The sequence below is a fragment of the Ciconia boyciana genome, chromosome 3 (genome assembly GCF_034638445.1).
Source record: "Ciconia boyciana chromosome 3, ASM3463844v1, whole genome shotgun sequence".
Classification (NCBI taxonomy): domain Eukaryota; kingdom Metazoa; phylum Chordata; class Aves; order Ciconiiformes; family Ciconiidae; genus Ciconia; species Ciconia boyciana.
Window position 1 is genome coordinate 76,138,046 of NC_132936.1, and position 14,966 is coordinate 76,153,011.

The 14,966-nt window shown below is 36.7% G+C and overlaps 1 protein-coding gene across 2 annotated transcripts in view; it reads right to left on the minus strand.

Annotated features, from left to right (window-relative positions):
- Window positions 1–3,196: 3,196 nt before the first annotated feature.
- WTAP (WT1 associated protein) overlaps window positions 3,197–14,966 on the minus strand; it is a 28,138-nt gene continuing 16,368 nt past the window's right edge. Inside the window, exons 6-8 of one of the 2 annotated variants that reach the window (XM_072856202.1) lie at window positions 11,274–11,452; window positions 6,327–6,481; window positions 3,197–4,420 (exon numbers count right to left, since the gene is read on the minus strand). In XM_072856202.1, coding sequence (XP_072712303.1) covers window positions 3,837–4,420; window positions 6,327–6,481; window positions 11,274–11,452 — 918 coding nt within the window. In that variant the 3' untranslated portion in view covers window positions 3,197–3,836. Of the gene's footprint in view, window positions 4,421–6,326; window positions 6,482–10,713; window positions 11,062–11,273; window positions 11,453–14,966 lie in introns of those variants that run through there. The other variant, XR_012041543.1, reaches the window with a different exon arrangement.

A 14,966-nucleotide genomic window follows, 5' to 3' on the forward strand; every position in this document is an offset into this window, starting at 1 on the left:
AGCAGAAAATTGCCTGCTAGGAGCTCCTGCCTGTTGTAGGGCTGTTGGGCTCCGGAGAGGATACAGCAGCACAAGACAGCCATAGTAAGCTCTGAAAACCTGCCTGGCAAAGAAATGTTTCCTGGCAAAGAAATGTTTACTGACAGTACCAGCAGTGCTTACAAATACCTTTTCAGATATTTTGTCTGTGACTTACTTTTTTTTGTTTTGGTTAATTTCTGTTCTTTTCCTCATTTTTGTGCACATCTTGTTTCCCAACATGTTTTCCTCCTGGTAGCAATTCAACGGCCTTTAGTGCTGATGAAAATCCTTCATTTGGGTACCTTAACCCCATCAGCTAAAATAATCAGTATAGTTAGTGCAAATGAGTTCAGACACATTAAAAATTGGTTCTCCAGAAAGGCCAGTGAGAAGTCTTCCCTCAGAGTTAGGAGGCACTCTGCAGACAAGACAAACATTAGGTAAAATTTGAATTGTATGGAAATAATCTCTGCTACCTCAAAACCCTCAATCTTTCGGTTTTTATCTTTTTAAACAAATGCATATATTCTAAGATCTTACAGAACCCACATTTATCAGACTACAAAAACACAAATTACAAAAATTCAGCGGGGCTTAGGTCTGAACAATCCTCTTGAAAATAAATTACCTTATCTTGGAAATTGCCAGGAAATCCACCTGGGGACCCACACAGATAATCTCAGCCTACTGTGAGGCACAGTACAGAGGTGTGTGTCCATCCCCTGGCTTCTTGGAGGACCCTAGAAAACCATGTTAATTTACTTTCACCTATCAGCCAGCAGTACTCTCTGGAAATCTGAGCATTGAAAATAACTGCTTTATCAGCAGATACAAGAAAAACTGAATTGTCCTAAATCGACATAAGATTTGGAAACAAGGTTTTCCCCCCCAAATGCTGAAAATCTATACAGCAAGATTTAGGCAGTACCTCATTTTAAAAAGGAATATGTTGTATTTATTGGTGATCAATAAAATGTCATCTTTTGTTAAGATGAACCAACTACATTCAGGATTATTAAATGTCATAATACAGGCATTGACAGCCAAGCAAGAACATGAATATTACTGGTTTTAGCATTTCTCTATGTATTATTATACTGCAATTCACTAATGCTTTGCAGTAAGTGTTCCAAGAAAGCAAGTCAATTATATGATGCATTTCGTTATTAACTGGTGCAGTTGCTGGGTTGCTTTCATTTGGGGAAAAAAAAAATTCAAATAAAAAAAAAACACCTCAGCCTGCTTATTTAGAAGATACCCTCTAAGGAGAGAAAGACCTTGCCTTACAATTATGTTCCTTCAACAAGTTAAGCTAACCTTCTATGAGGGTATAATTTGTATTTCTAATGTTTTTAGCTCTTTAGCTAAGCTTTGATTTTTTACTATTTAAAAATTAAGTACCACACACTCTTGAGAAAATTAAAATCATCTTTATATAAGGTTTTAAGACATGAATGTCCTATAGTAACTGACAGATTTAAGTAGCAAGCTGTCACCACCTGAAAGCTATGCTTTTTTTAACCTTAGCACAATTAATAGCAATTACTGTAACTCCAAAGATACTGTACATCCTTCTAATTCCTTATACTAGGTAAAAAGATGTCTACCATTTTCTTGGCATGAGTTGCTTTCATATTTCAGACTGAGATTTGAACCATGACCACGGATTTCCCCACAAGGCTTTTTACCATCTATATTATCAGATAAAGCCATTGTTATAATCTATTATCAGCATTTTAAGCTTCTTACAAATACTATATTCTACTATGTACAGGATCCAGGATGTACATATATAGATGTGCTATGGATAATCAAGCAATACGATACTAATACCAAATACAATATCACCAGCAACTACAGATCTAGATCACCATCAGGGATTTTTGTAAACTAGAAATTACTTTGGGTGCCAGATGCTGATACTTCTTTGTATAGGTACCTTTCATGCATTCAACTAGTAACTGCTATTTTTCAGGCAATGCAGGCTAAAGTAATGTCCAAAAAACCACCAGGTCTCACCAATGGAATTTACGCTTCCAGTAACATTTCCACTTTTAAGTGGTAAGTCTTTCTTACAAAGAATTTTCTAAGTAGTTTTAATACATTTAAGTGAACCCTATGAAATTAAAATAGTAGTGGTACATCGACTAGCATGTTGCTAACAGATGACAGCAGCTAGCGGTATTTTAGTTACATCCATTTGTCTTGGACAACACTACTGTGGATGCTAATTCTCATATAATATGCCACTTAAAAAGTGGTACCACAGAAACCCTTCTATAATCTAGGAATTTATTATAACTGTGTAAATTTGAAACAAATTCAAGTCCTATAACTTTAGATATACTAGAAATACTGCTTTCAAACAAGTCTCACTGTTTCCACAGTGAATTGCAAAGCTGTAAGCTATTTACTATTGTTTAATAGCTACATATGAGATAATTTTATTAGTCATCTGGTAATTACAAGATTCACAGGCAGAAAAATGTTGAAACTGGACTTAAGTCTACCCAAAAGTATACTGTTAAGTACTTTTCTTTTCCCTTTGAACAGTGCTTAAAAGCCAGTGCTTTTTCATCTCCTTGCTACCATCACTAAACTAGTAGACAGAAAATAACCACCAGAAATTCAGGTTCTGAGAAATTCGTAACTCATTGCTACTGAACAATAAAAGTATGCTTAAAGGTAATTTTTTTCATTCTCTGCACCTGTTAAGAAGTCAGTTCCCTCAAGCAGGCATTTAAAAACAATGGAAGTTATATCTAGTTTAAGAAGCTGAATTACTAACTCCTTAAAGTTTTGTAGTTTAATTTCTATATTTACCTGTTGGATACTTCTAGATTTTTGGGGTTTTTTGGTTTGGTGTTTTTGTTTTGGTTTGTTTTTTTCCCCCAATCTTCATAAAAGCCAGGTTCCAACTCTAAGGTTTACTTTTATTAGCTTTCTCCTTTTCTTCCCCCCCCCCCCCCTTATCTGCCAATAAGGACAAAACCTGTAGAATAAGCACTATCAGGCCTGAAATTAGTATGATTGTACACACCTATAACTTCAGGTATTTGGCATAAGCTGTATCAGACAGGATTGAAACAGGAACAAATTCAATAAAAAAAAGCAAGTACTGTAAATACACTGCATACAAATAAGCCATATAAGCCAATGCAGAACAGTGAGGAAATTACATTATTAAAAGTTTTTATTTAGGTTTGGTCAGTACAGGTAAGATAATATTGGAGTCACAGAGCAATATGCATAAACAGGATACAACAGTTCTTAAAAACTGAGTAACTATGCACACAATTCATAAACATTCGGTCACCTAAGGAGAAAATGCACAGATGTATGGTGGGAAAAACTGTAATTAACACTGAAACTACTACAGGACTCCTTCAGCAAGTCCATCTTTTAGTGATAAAACTACTGTACTGGGCAAACTTGGCAGTCATAAACCCACAGCTATTATGACAAATCTTGAAGGTGGTGTAAGTATAACAGTATGAGTAAGAATGCCCTTACACAGCACAGGTTCTAGATATACACAGATTTGTACAGACATCATTTATGTTATACTTTATGGAAATAATTTCCATTTCAACTTCACATTAACTCATATAAAAATAACTTGAGCTACACAAACGTCCTTTTAGCAACATTCAACGTAATTAACTGTTAAAATTTCCAAAGTGGCAGAGGTATTGAAGCAAAAAGAAACCCACAAAAAGGCAAAATTGTGACAAGTATGCACTAATTTAAACGGCTTCTGGACAGTATCCTCTCCCAATTTAAATGACACTGTATAAAAATGTTGCAGAAAAATGTTACAAAACTGAACCCTGCACATTTACACTGGAGTCCAAACCATTCTGGACATGACGGGAACCCACAGTTCTGTTACCTTTCATGCTCACTGTTTTCTCCTCTTGAGGATCATGATTGGAGTCTGTGTCATTTGAGTGGTGAGTGAGAGAGTTTTCACTGCCAGTGGGAGAGTCTACACTTTCATACCCAGTACTGAGCTGGTTTATGTAGCTACCACCTCCTCTACCAGTTCTATCTTCAGAGTGGTTGGACAGCTTATTACCGTTCCCTGGAGAAGCCGGGAAGTCATCTTCCGTGCCGCTACCCTCCCTATAAAATCCAGGCCCAGACGTCCGCTGATGGGAGGAGCTACCATTGCTTGGTCCGTTTGCCAGACGGCTGCAGTCTTTACCCACAGCCTCTCCCTGGTCTGTAGGCTCAGAAGATGGAGTCCTGCTGGTACCTGGGTTGGAGGCCTGGGACTGCTGCTGCTGGTACTGCGCCAACTGCTGGCGAGTCTCCTTCAACTGCTGCTGAAGAACTAGAATGGTACTCTGCATACCCTCTACCTCCTCATCAAGCTGGATGATGAAGTCATTCAATTCTATATAAAGAAAACACATTTGTTGCAAATACTTAATAGCCCATATATAGCTTGGATCTCAAGACAAAAAATTTAAAATCCTGTCACTTGACATTTTATGCTGAAATTTTTCAACAGACTATTTTTCAGCCATCAGGTATGCACTGGTTTTGATACTCTGCCTCTGAAGGAGGAAATGCTTACCTATCATCTACATACTTTTTATACTGCTACTCGGAATATATAAAAATATATGAGAAGAAATTAATTTCTGGGCAAGAAAGGAGGATATTTGGAAAACAGCTCAATTCCAACAATTAATATTTCACAAGTAGATCCTCATGTATCTACTTTTACTCAAGCATAAAACCTTAGCAGAAACACTATAAAAGTCACCATGAACCACATCTGTATATAATAGATCTGAATAATTACAAAAGCCTATTCAGTGACAAAAAAAGATTTCAGTCACATTTCAAGGAAATTTCAGCTCTTAATCCTTTAAATCCTGCATAACAGGACACTAAAAAAAAAAAATACTTTCTTACCAACAAAACTGTTAACTAATTCCACAAGGTGTTTTATTACTTATGGACCAAGAAAAAGTATTTTACAATTAGAATGCATTTTGGAGCAAACCAAATTTGACCTGAAAACAGTAAAAGAAACACTGAATCCCTTAGTCTTCAATTCAACTGCATCATTGATATCACGGAGCAAATAAAATGCAAACTACTTATTATCGTAAAAATTCATAAAATTAACGTGTTCTTGCTGCTATGGAAAAAATCATTAGAAAAACTGCTATTGCAGGATTATTATAGCCTTTGTTCGTATGGAGAAGAAGCAAGAGGGGCTAAGAACACATCTCCATTCTGGAGCTTACTTTACTGCTTCAAGAGCAGAAATCTTTAAAGAACGTCTATGCTTGCTTCAATTATGAACTGGATAAATTTAGATGAAGTGCATGATCTAAACAGTAGTTAAGAAGCAAAAGGGTAACGATTCCAACAACAGGTCTTTACATTAAGAGTTCTAGTTATGTATTATTTTATACTGCTACTTTCTCAAAAATATGATCCTATGGGGGGCAGGGGGTGGAATCTATCCTTAAAAACACAGGATATGTCAGACTTAAAAAATGCCAAATCAAGTCTATGCTATCTTACAGACTTCAGTTGTAAAACAAAACCATATCCAGCTTTATGTGTCTAAGTAGCTCATGTCCCAAGACTTATTGTAATAAGCAGATAACCTACTCTGCAACATTCTACCAAAAAACACTGATTCTATGCAGAACTCTCAACTGAAGATTTTTTAACTTTGCATTTTCCCCTCCGTTTAAATTACGCAAGAGGTCAGAGTTTATAGGTAATTTCAGTTTAGGTTTACGATGCTGTAAAATTTGGACTGTGAACACAATAAGGAGGTATTTTTGTTCACCTGAGTTACCTAAGCAAAAAAAAAAAATCTGTTTTTATTATTCTTAGGCATTGTTAAAAAGTTGTTGATTTTTTTAAAAATGATTTCAAAATGAGTCAGTTAACAAGAAGCATTCTGTTCTCAGTGCATGCTTAGCTTCATGCAATGTTAACAGCTTTCATCTTACCAATTCACCAACGTGTGCAGTCTAAACATTCCCTATTAAATAGCAAGACCTACAGTACAAAATCTAGCAATTTCAAATTCAAACACTGCATTACTGGAGCTGCAAATCCCACCAGTCCCCCAAAGTTAATTTTAGGGGAGGTTTTTTGTTTGTTTCTTTTTTCAAATTAAGACTACCAGTGAAGACTTACAATTGTCATATTTTACTTGATATTGTCCTTTCATTCTGGCAAAGATGGTTTTACAGTATGTGTATCATCAGGAAATTAAACTAGCAGAAGTGCAAGGCAACTTCCATTTTCTTAAAAAAATCCCTTACCATCCTGACTGCTTTTAAGTTCCTCACTATATTTCTTCTGTAAAGCCAACTCTGCCTCAAGCTGTGCAATACGTCCTTGGGACAGCTGCCTTCCAAGCTCTTGATTCTCCTGGATAAGCATTCGACACTTCGCCATTAACTTTTTGCCTGTTTGGCTGCAAAGGAAAGAGCCATCTATCACAAAATGAATATAAAACCTTCAGCAATCTTCCTCAATCACAATTACAGACAAAAAGGAGATGCAATTTCTGCATGTCACAATTCAAGGAACATTATGCCTCAACATAATTGTCATAGCAGAAAGTCTCCCTATAGTTACCACGTGCTGTTCCAATGCCAGTTGATCTTCTGTCGCTGTCCCATAAAGTGGAAGGCAAGTTTTATTACTGCAAATACGAATAAGCATATTGTTCTTTTTTTGATACCAACATCTGGATTATCAGTATGCATAATCTTGCATGTGCTAATTCTCAATGGAATTAAATATTTGATTAAAGATGTGCCTTGTAATTCAAAAGATCAAGTACTGCATAAAAATTACATGTGTAAACTGAATTATAAACAAAAACCTTCTTCATTTATTGTGCTAGTAAAATTTTGGGGTGAAGAGAAGAAAGTTGCTTGGGGGAAAATATTAAACCCCATGTTCATTTTTCATAGTGACATCTATTTTTAAGAGGCTCAGACATTCTTTTGAATGCTGTTCAGGTACTCTTGTTTAAAAAATTAGATGTCTATTTTTCAACTCAGTTTATTCTGTAATACTGTCAAATATTACAGTAATGCACACAGTCTGTCTCATGATTTCTATGGTCAGCTTTTCCTAAGCACATCTTCCATGGTGAGGAGAAAGTAAAATGTAGTTAAAAATTGACAGGAAATTAAGGAAGGAGTATATTATTAATCTACTTCCTTTAGAATGACAGATTTCAGATCATGAGTAATGATCATTAGGATGTCCAGTTTCTGAAGAATAGGGAAATAGTCAGGAAAAAAATATTCTGAACTGACAAGATTTTCTTTACTAAGTGGTTAACACCACACATCTTTAATCTTCACGATAAAAATTGCATTGTAAAGCATTATAGGAAGTAGTATGCAAATTAATATATAGGCAATACAGCTGACTCCATAAAAGAGAAAAATTAAAGTCCTTTAAGACTCTTGGTCTGCCAAAGTCAGGATAGCAACCACAAACAGTTCTCCTTTCAACAGGCTCAGCAACATAATGAAGCTGTCCTCTTTTCTACAGAAGTGTAAGTTCTGCCAAAAAAAAAAAAACCCAACCCAAACTTGAACAGGTTTATTGTGAATTCAATGGCAGGACTTGCATTACTTTGAGACCAAGAAGGTCATTTAAATTTTGTTTGTTTGCTTTTAAACAAGTGACAAAGATTGAAAGAAATTTTGAGGATTAAAAAAGTAGAACAGGAAACTTCTGCTACAATTCACAGCCACGGTTCTCTCCTGCAACCAAAATACCCAACCAAAAGAATTTAAGATAATAATTTCCTTATCAACTACCTTTTAAGCATTCGAGCCTTAGACAACTTTTAAGTTCTGCCAACTCTGCCCCATTTAACATTTTCCGACTGACTCTCCCAAATCTTTCAGATGGGCTGCTCCAGAAGGAATCTGGCTGTGTAAAGTCCTGGAAGCCTGAAACTCTGCTAAAGGCAGCAACCTGTTTTCTTTCTTGATGTGATGTCCAATGCCAGGTCCTTGAAGTTTAAATTGTGCTGACCTAATACAGTCCAAGTCGCACACTTAAGATGCAAGTTTCCTTAGAGATGTTCATTCTGTGTAAAGCAGGACCACTTTGGAGATAACCAATGTGACATATCCCAAAAGTTATTAGGCAGACATGCAATGATTTTTAGCCATTTGCAAATTCCTGTTACTGTATTCATCATTACTACAAGTTGAAGAAGTTCACAGTGCTTAAGTCATTTAATGCTTTGCTCTTCACAAAACAATGTCAACTGTAGAATTAGCAAGTACCAGTTACCTTGGAATTGGGACAATTTTAGAATCCCATTAATTTCTTCATGTTAACTCCTGCCAAAATGTAAAATACTTATTACCTGTATAGAAATTTGCATAGTTACCTATAATGCTATTTCTTCCCATCAAAATTTTTCCAGATGTTCTGAACTAGTATGGTGCCAAGTAACCTCCCCTTGCAATTTATAACAAAGACAATGCATGCAATAATATAAAATCCAGTAACTATTAAAATAACTCCTATTAGCTGTAAAACTGTTTGGCATTGCTTTCACAAATCCTCTTGAACATACATGCAACAGAACCTGTAAGAATACAAGTGGTTAAATTTCAGAAGACTAGTGTTTGTTGTACTCTGCTTAACTGCAAATGACATTTCTACTAATTTTTAATCCAAGTGTGTACTCTATGTTTAATGATGGTTGAAATGGCTTAGCAAAGCCATTCCTTTGATTACATGCCCTTTTACTTCTCCCTCCAGACATCAGCAATGATTATGCTGTACACCCTCATCTATGGTTAAGACCCAGAACTAATACCGCTTAGGGTTGCCATTAACATGTTACCCTAAGAACACCAGTTAGGGATCTGAATAGGAGCATCATCTCTTTCAAAAACTAGGTCAGATGCCATGAAATAAGAGTAGTTGCATACAAGGATGGACAATTAAAGCAATTAAAGGGGGGCGGGATGCAAAGAGAATGAAAAAAATCCTATAAATACTTTACATGAGTCATCATTTCTTTACCTTTCCAGAAATAAAAATCAATAAAATCTTAACCCAGTTAATGAAGACAGCCTCAATTATTTACCAGGACATAACTCTAGTTTTCTGTATTCCAGCTCCTGCATATATGAATTATGCACATTCACACCACTGACTTAAAATTATATGATGCATATTAGGGTACGCTGTAGCTACAGAAATAACAAAATTGTCTTTTGATACTTTTGCTTGAAAGAAAGTGGTAAGTTACTTGTCTCTCCTCAGTTGTACACACACATTTAGAGCCTGAGGACTTAAGAAAACAACCAACCTGTATCTAAATGTATTAAATAATTTTCTGAACTCCAAGTTAAACAAGCAATCTGCATGGCATGCCTCTATCCGCACATTATAGTGAGCTTTACAAATGGCTTGGTAACACGTTTACAATTTATTAATGCAAGTCTTACCTGTTTTGATGCTAGATCATTAAAATCTTAGATACTGCTATAGCAAAATCATCCCAGATGTATCAGTTTTAAAAAGGTAAAGTTTTTCTGTAGGTTTTTCTTTTGCTGTTAAGTCATTACTCACGCAAAAAAAATAAACCTGCATAAGTATACTACTCTTTGATCCCATATCATCTGAGGCACACACAGTTAAGATACTTCCAAGTTAAAAATACGTAATGCCATCTCAATAGAACTCATCAAAACAGTTAGAATACATCACCTTCTGTGACAGCTGGGTGGTTTTTTTTTAAATTTAAAACTGAATTTTCTAGGATCAGACTGAGTCATAAAACATTGCCCAACTGTTTTGAAAATCAAAACCTCAGATTACTAAATAGAACTCAATTCGCTAAGGAAGAAAATAAACACACAAATGCTATACCAAATCTGCATTTTGCTTTACACACCTCAGACATGCACTCCCAACTGTCCCGGATCGCTACTCTTACAAGTAACTTGGGACAATAGAACAGAGGCATCAATAGAGCAGCAAAGGCTCCTTCACTGATTCCACCAAGGAAAATGCATGCATTTAAGTTTTTTGGTTTGTTAAAATACTGACTTTGTTTTCAGAGAACGAGACAATGCAGAAATAACAACCTGTTCAATTCTCGTTCATCCCAGGAGTTTCACAATACAACAGTATAACCAGCAGTGTTCCTTGAACTATATATTACAACTATTTCAAGGCACATTTTATATAGAAGTGCAGTACAAAAAACCCAGGTGTACAAAGGAATAAAAACACCCCACCAACACTGAAGACAGGTGCCATTGTGTGCCTTCTGTATTGAGCATTTGAGATCAGTTCTTAGTATAGAAGATAGAAAAATTCTCATTTCTGCATGAAAACATGCAGTGAAATACTTATCACAACCAGTTTCTTATACATGCTAGTTGTGATCAAATATATATTGCTTCCAACAATTTTAAACCTGCAGTTAGATAGAACGTACATTTTCGTACAGTCCTAATTTTGAGGCGTCCACAGTATTACCAACCATCCAGAAAACAGTTCATTATTTAGCAACATTGACTTAAGGCTCCGTCAAGTGCTAGAGAGCCCAAAGGCTAAACAGTCAAATGTGTACACTACCACTGTTGTGATATCAAATAGCACTCTCATGGCTATTCAAAACTGTAAACTCTTTAACGCAAAATTCACCTCATCGAGTTTTGACCCAGCAGTTCAGTGAACAAGCAGGAAGTCCACAGTCTTATTGGCAAAACTGACTTACAGTGTCTCTAAGTCACTAGGCTCAAGGTTAAGAGCGAAGCATATTCCACTTCTACATTTTACGGGAATTTTACATGTTCAATTCATGATTTATAATCTCTAGGTTCTCTCTCCTCCAAACTGTCTGTAGACACAGTGTGCCACAGACTTAAGACTTCTGTTTCTCCCTCTATTTTCTTCAAATAGAACAATTTTGCAAATGTCTACATGTTCTAGAAAAGATTTTTTTTTTCGAAGATGGCCATTTCTTCAGAATAGTCCGACGCCGTCAGGCCTCTGAAGCAAAGGGGGGAGAAAAAAGCTGAAACACAAGGTTCATCTGGTAAGTTTTACATTAAGCATTACAAGCTGGACAGTATAAGAATGTGGCTTTTGCCTCAAAACGTCTGAGTCTTGGTGTGGAAACGAGTACTTGGCTGTCCCACCATAGCATTCTCGTAGTGGGACTGTCAGGGAAGTCTTGACTGGGGAGTATTTGTTTTGTTTACCTATCAGGCGTAAATTTCCAGGCACTCAGTTCATTTTGGGCTTGTTCCAGTTTGTCTTTAGTCTGTTCCAGTTCACCTTTCATTTTTAGGAAAAACAAGTTGATGGCTGGGTCCACCATTGTTGATCGCAGTTGGGCAACACTAGGCTGCTGGACTTGCTTGAGGTACTGAATCTGATTCTGCATAAAATAAGAAAAAAGACTGTTATTTATACAATATTAAATAAAATTTTGAAATCATTTAGATACAAATAGTTATTCCAAAGGTAACATCAAGGAAGCTTGCCTTCTTTCAACACTGTAACCTGAAAAAGGCAGGCTAAAAATCTTTTGCCCACCTGCACCCTACCAATGTGCATTTTCACCCAATCCCCCATCCCACCACCTGTCAAGCTTAAACTTTAAAGGCCAATTTTTTTTTCTCTCTCTCTGCTTTGAATTATTTTCTGCATGTCAGTTTACATTTGCCAAAGCAATGACTAGAGCATTGTAATCCTCCTTTTCTTTTATATCTGCCTGCACTCTTTTTTGGGAAAAAAAAAAAGTATATACAAGGAGTTATCTGCTTAAAACAGCCAATATCCATGTAACTTCAGTGAAAGTTATTGCGGAACATTACAGCTAATATCTATGAGCAATATTTTTAAGCAAGTACTAAAAAGGTTTTTACAAACTTCAAACAAGTACTAGGGCTTTTTGCAAATGCAATAGTCACTTGTAATGCAAGTTTGCATATTTATTTTTTTAAACAAAATAATTTAACATCAGTTAAATTTTTAAACAAAATAAATGAACATCAGTTGAACAGATTTTGGTTGGATTTTATTCTCTTGCAATAACCACAACCCAAAAGATTTACGATTTTATGATTTATAACCCAGAAGACTTACAATACAAGCAAAATTTCAGAAGGAGTAATTGTGAGAGGATTTCTTTTAAATACAGCATTCACCAGTCACAACTTGCATCAACTTGCATGTATTTAAATAGGATTAACTTTTTTGGAAGTTTCTTATATTTTAATCCCATCACAAGAATCTTAAAATGTACTCAACAGTACGTTTAGAATCCAGCTAATCGCTCAAATCACATCAGACTACACAGAGAGTGTTCATTCTTAAGTTCAATTTATTATGATCCCTGTATCATACACATTTCTTCATCAGAAAGAGGTGAACAAAATCACATGAGATTAAAAAAGAAACATTAATTGAAAGTCGGGAGTTTTGTCTCCTGCTGCACACACAATCTTGCAACCAGATTTCATAGCAAAAGAGTCTCACTGACAAACAGTACAAGGCATCACCAGCGAAATCGAGGGAAGGAGTCTCCCTCCGCACTTGGCTTTACTTGGGACAAGCAGTACAGTCAAAAAGCACTGTCAGTTTAACCATCTTCCTGTATATACAGTTACTCTGTTACAGGGTCTTTACACAGCAATGCTGAAAAAGTGTAAGTACGAACATTTAATCTATCTTAAAAATGTGCAGTAGTGACCTCAGTCACTTCCTGACTGAGGACAACATATGCTCTAATTTATATATTGTTAAGCAGCAACAACTCTTGGCTTTTATTTCAACTAAGTGATTTCAAAGTTATTGAAATAACTGAAATATTTCCACTGATTTCACATTAATTTGATATTATCAAAATAAAAATATTTAGCTACTTACAAAAAAATTGAAATAAACATCATACTTTAAGTTTTAAATAGACAAACTTTTATGTGTCCAGAAAGAAATATAAAGAGAACAAAGCACTGCATAAAAATATTTTCAAGAAATAAAGCACTCAAGAAACCACCTACAAACTTTTCTATCTGCACAACTTTCTGACGCTTGCACTACTGGAAGTATTTCAACAACCTGTCAATTCTTTGAGGGCTAGCACTAGTAGGGGGTGAAACAGCTAGTTTAACAGATATCTGCACACATACAGACACTCCAGCTGGCAACGTATTCCAGGAATATAATTACGCTACAGCAACATGGTTCCCAACCTATTTTTAGACAGGCATCATTGAGAAAAAAAAAACAAAACACCACGTTCCTTGTCTTACCTAGGCCCAGCTCCCTCCCTCTTCTACTGCCAGCCTAAGAACTGTAACAGATTCCTTGGATCAGTAGTACAAAGAATTGCTGCCACCTGCTCCTCACTCATACCAGAAATGCACTAAAACACTCAAGAGGACCCAGCTGATTTTGTCCAATGTCAGTTACTTAACAGTCTCATTTGGGTATCTCTAGCTCATGCTCCTAGGCCAAGCAGAGAGCACTTGCATAGGCTCCACATAACACCTCAGCTGTCATTTCTAAAACAGTAGTGTAGAAAGAGTTTACTTGAGCAGAACAACCCTTACTCATTCCCTCCCCAAACTTAAAGACATTTATTCCTCCAGTTTTTCCAACTCAAATTTTCTCCATCCTTCCACAAGTGCTTTCTCTGGTTGTAACTCCACAGGTCTCACCTGTCCGGCCTTTCATCCACCGAGACTTAGCAACCTCTCCCCAATATGACCCACTCCCAAAGCAAGCCCATTCCTCTTAACCCTTCTGCCCACTTCCTTATTCCATTCTTCTTTCTGCTCAGCCAGTCCAAGCCTCCCATTCTTGCTCCCCCTAACCACTCTTCTGGTATGTCTCTCCTCCCATTGATATTCCAGGTGGTAAGGGGTGGGGATCAGAAGAGTTTGCCTGCATTCAGGACCAACTTCAGGCTAGAGCTGAATACCCAGGAATAGTCATGTCCAATGCCAGACCCCAGGACATGCCCATTAACACCTGAAATGCCTACTGGCTGTTCATATTCCCCAACATGAAAACACACACTAGCTGGTATTTTTCAAAAGCCCGTCAGATGGACAAATAGGGATGAATTTTCATAAACAGACTAAAAACCTTGGTATCAGCTTTCTCTCTGCTCTAACTCAAGGCAGAACACTGAAAGTAGTCTATTTAGAGGACATCAGGCTGTGTGGGGTTTTGTTTGGGTGGATTTTTTTTTTTTTTTTTTTAAGACCAACAGTAACATTTTCAACCCCTCTGCTTCTCACATATTCTTGGAAACAGTTGAATGCTTTCAGCTGAAGTTGTCCAAAGACATCCACAAAGAACAGACCCTCTGACATGAAGAACTCAACAAAACAGAATACAGGTGCTCAACAGAAAACGTAAGCCATCTAAATAAGTACAACTATATATCCTTCTTATAAGGAAGGTGTAGGAGGGAAGAAACTGCATAATGAAGAAGAGAAAAAAAACACAAAAGAGCTGTAACCTAAGCCACAAGTAGGTTAAGAGTAATGACTGTCTAGGTACTATAGTCCAACTGCACCCACAGGAAGCTTCCACTCATTCTTACCTGTTCCATGGAAAACCTATTTTAGTAGCAAATTATTTCCAAATGCCTCTCCGCTTATTGACCTACAGTAGCTGTGCAGTAGCTCAGGAGGGGGTTAAGGCCTTTCCCTGAAGTAGCAATAACTTCATCACCACCTCTGCCAGAAATAAAGCTTTATGTAGAAACAGCAGCCAATACCTCACCTGCACTTCCCTAACAGCAGCAACCTCTTTTAGGGGGTTGTTCCTGCCAGGAGGAAGGTAGCTCAAGGCTGCTGCTGACAATAGGGCACGTGAGGTATTAAACACCTAAACTTCCATCTAGCCCTTTAGTCAGCCACCCTAAACTATGCAGA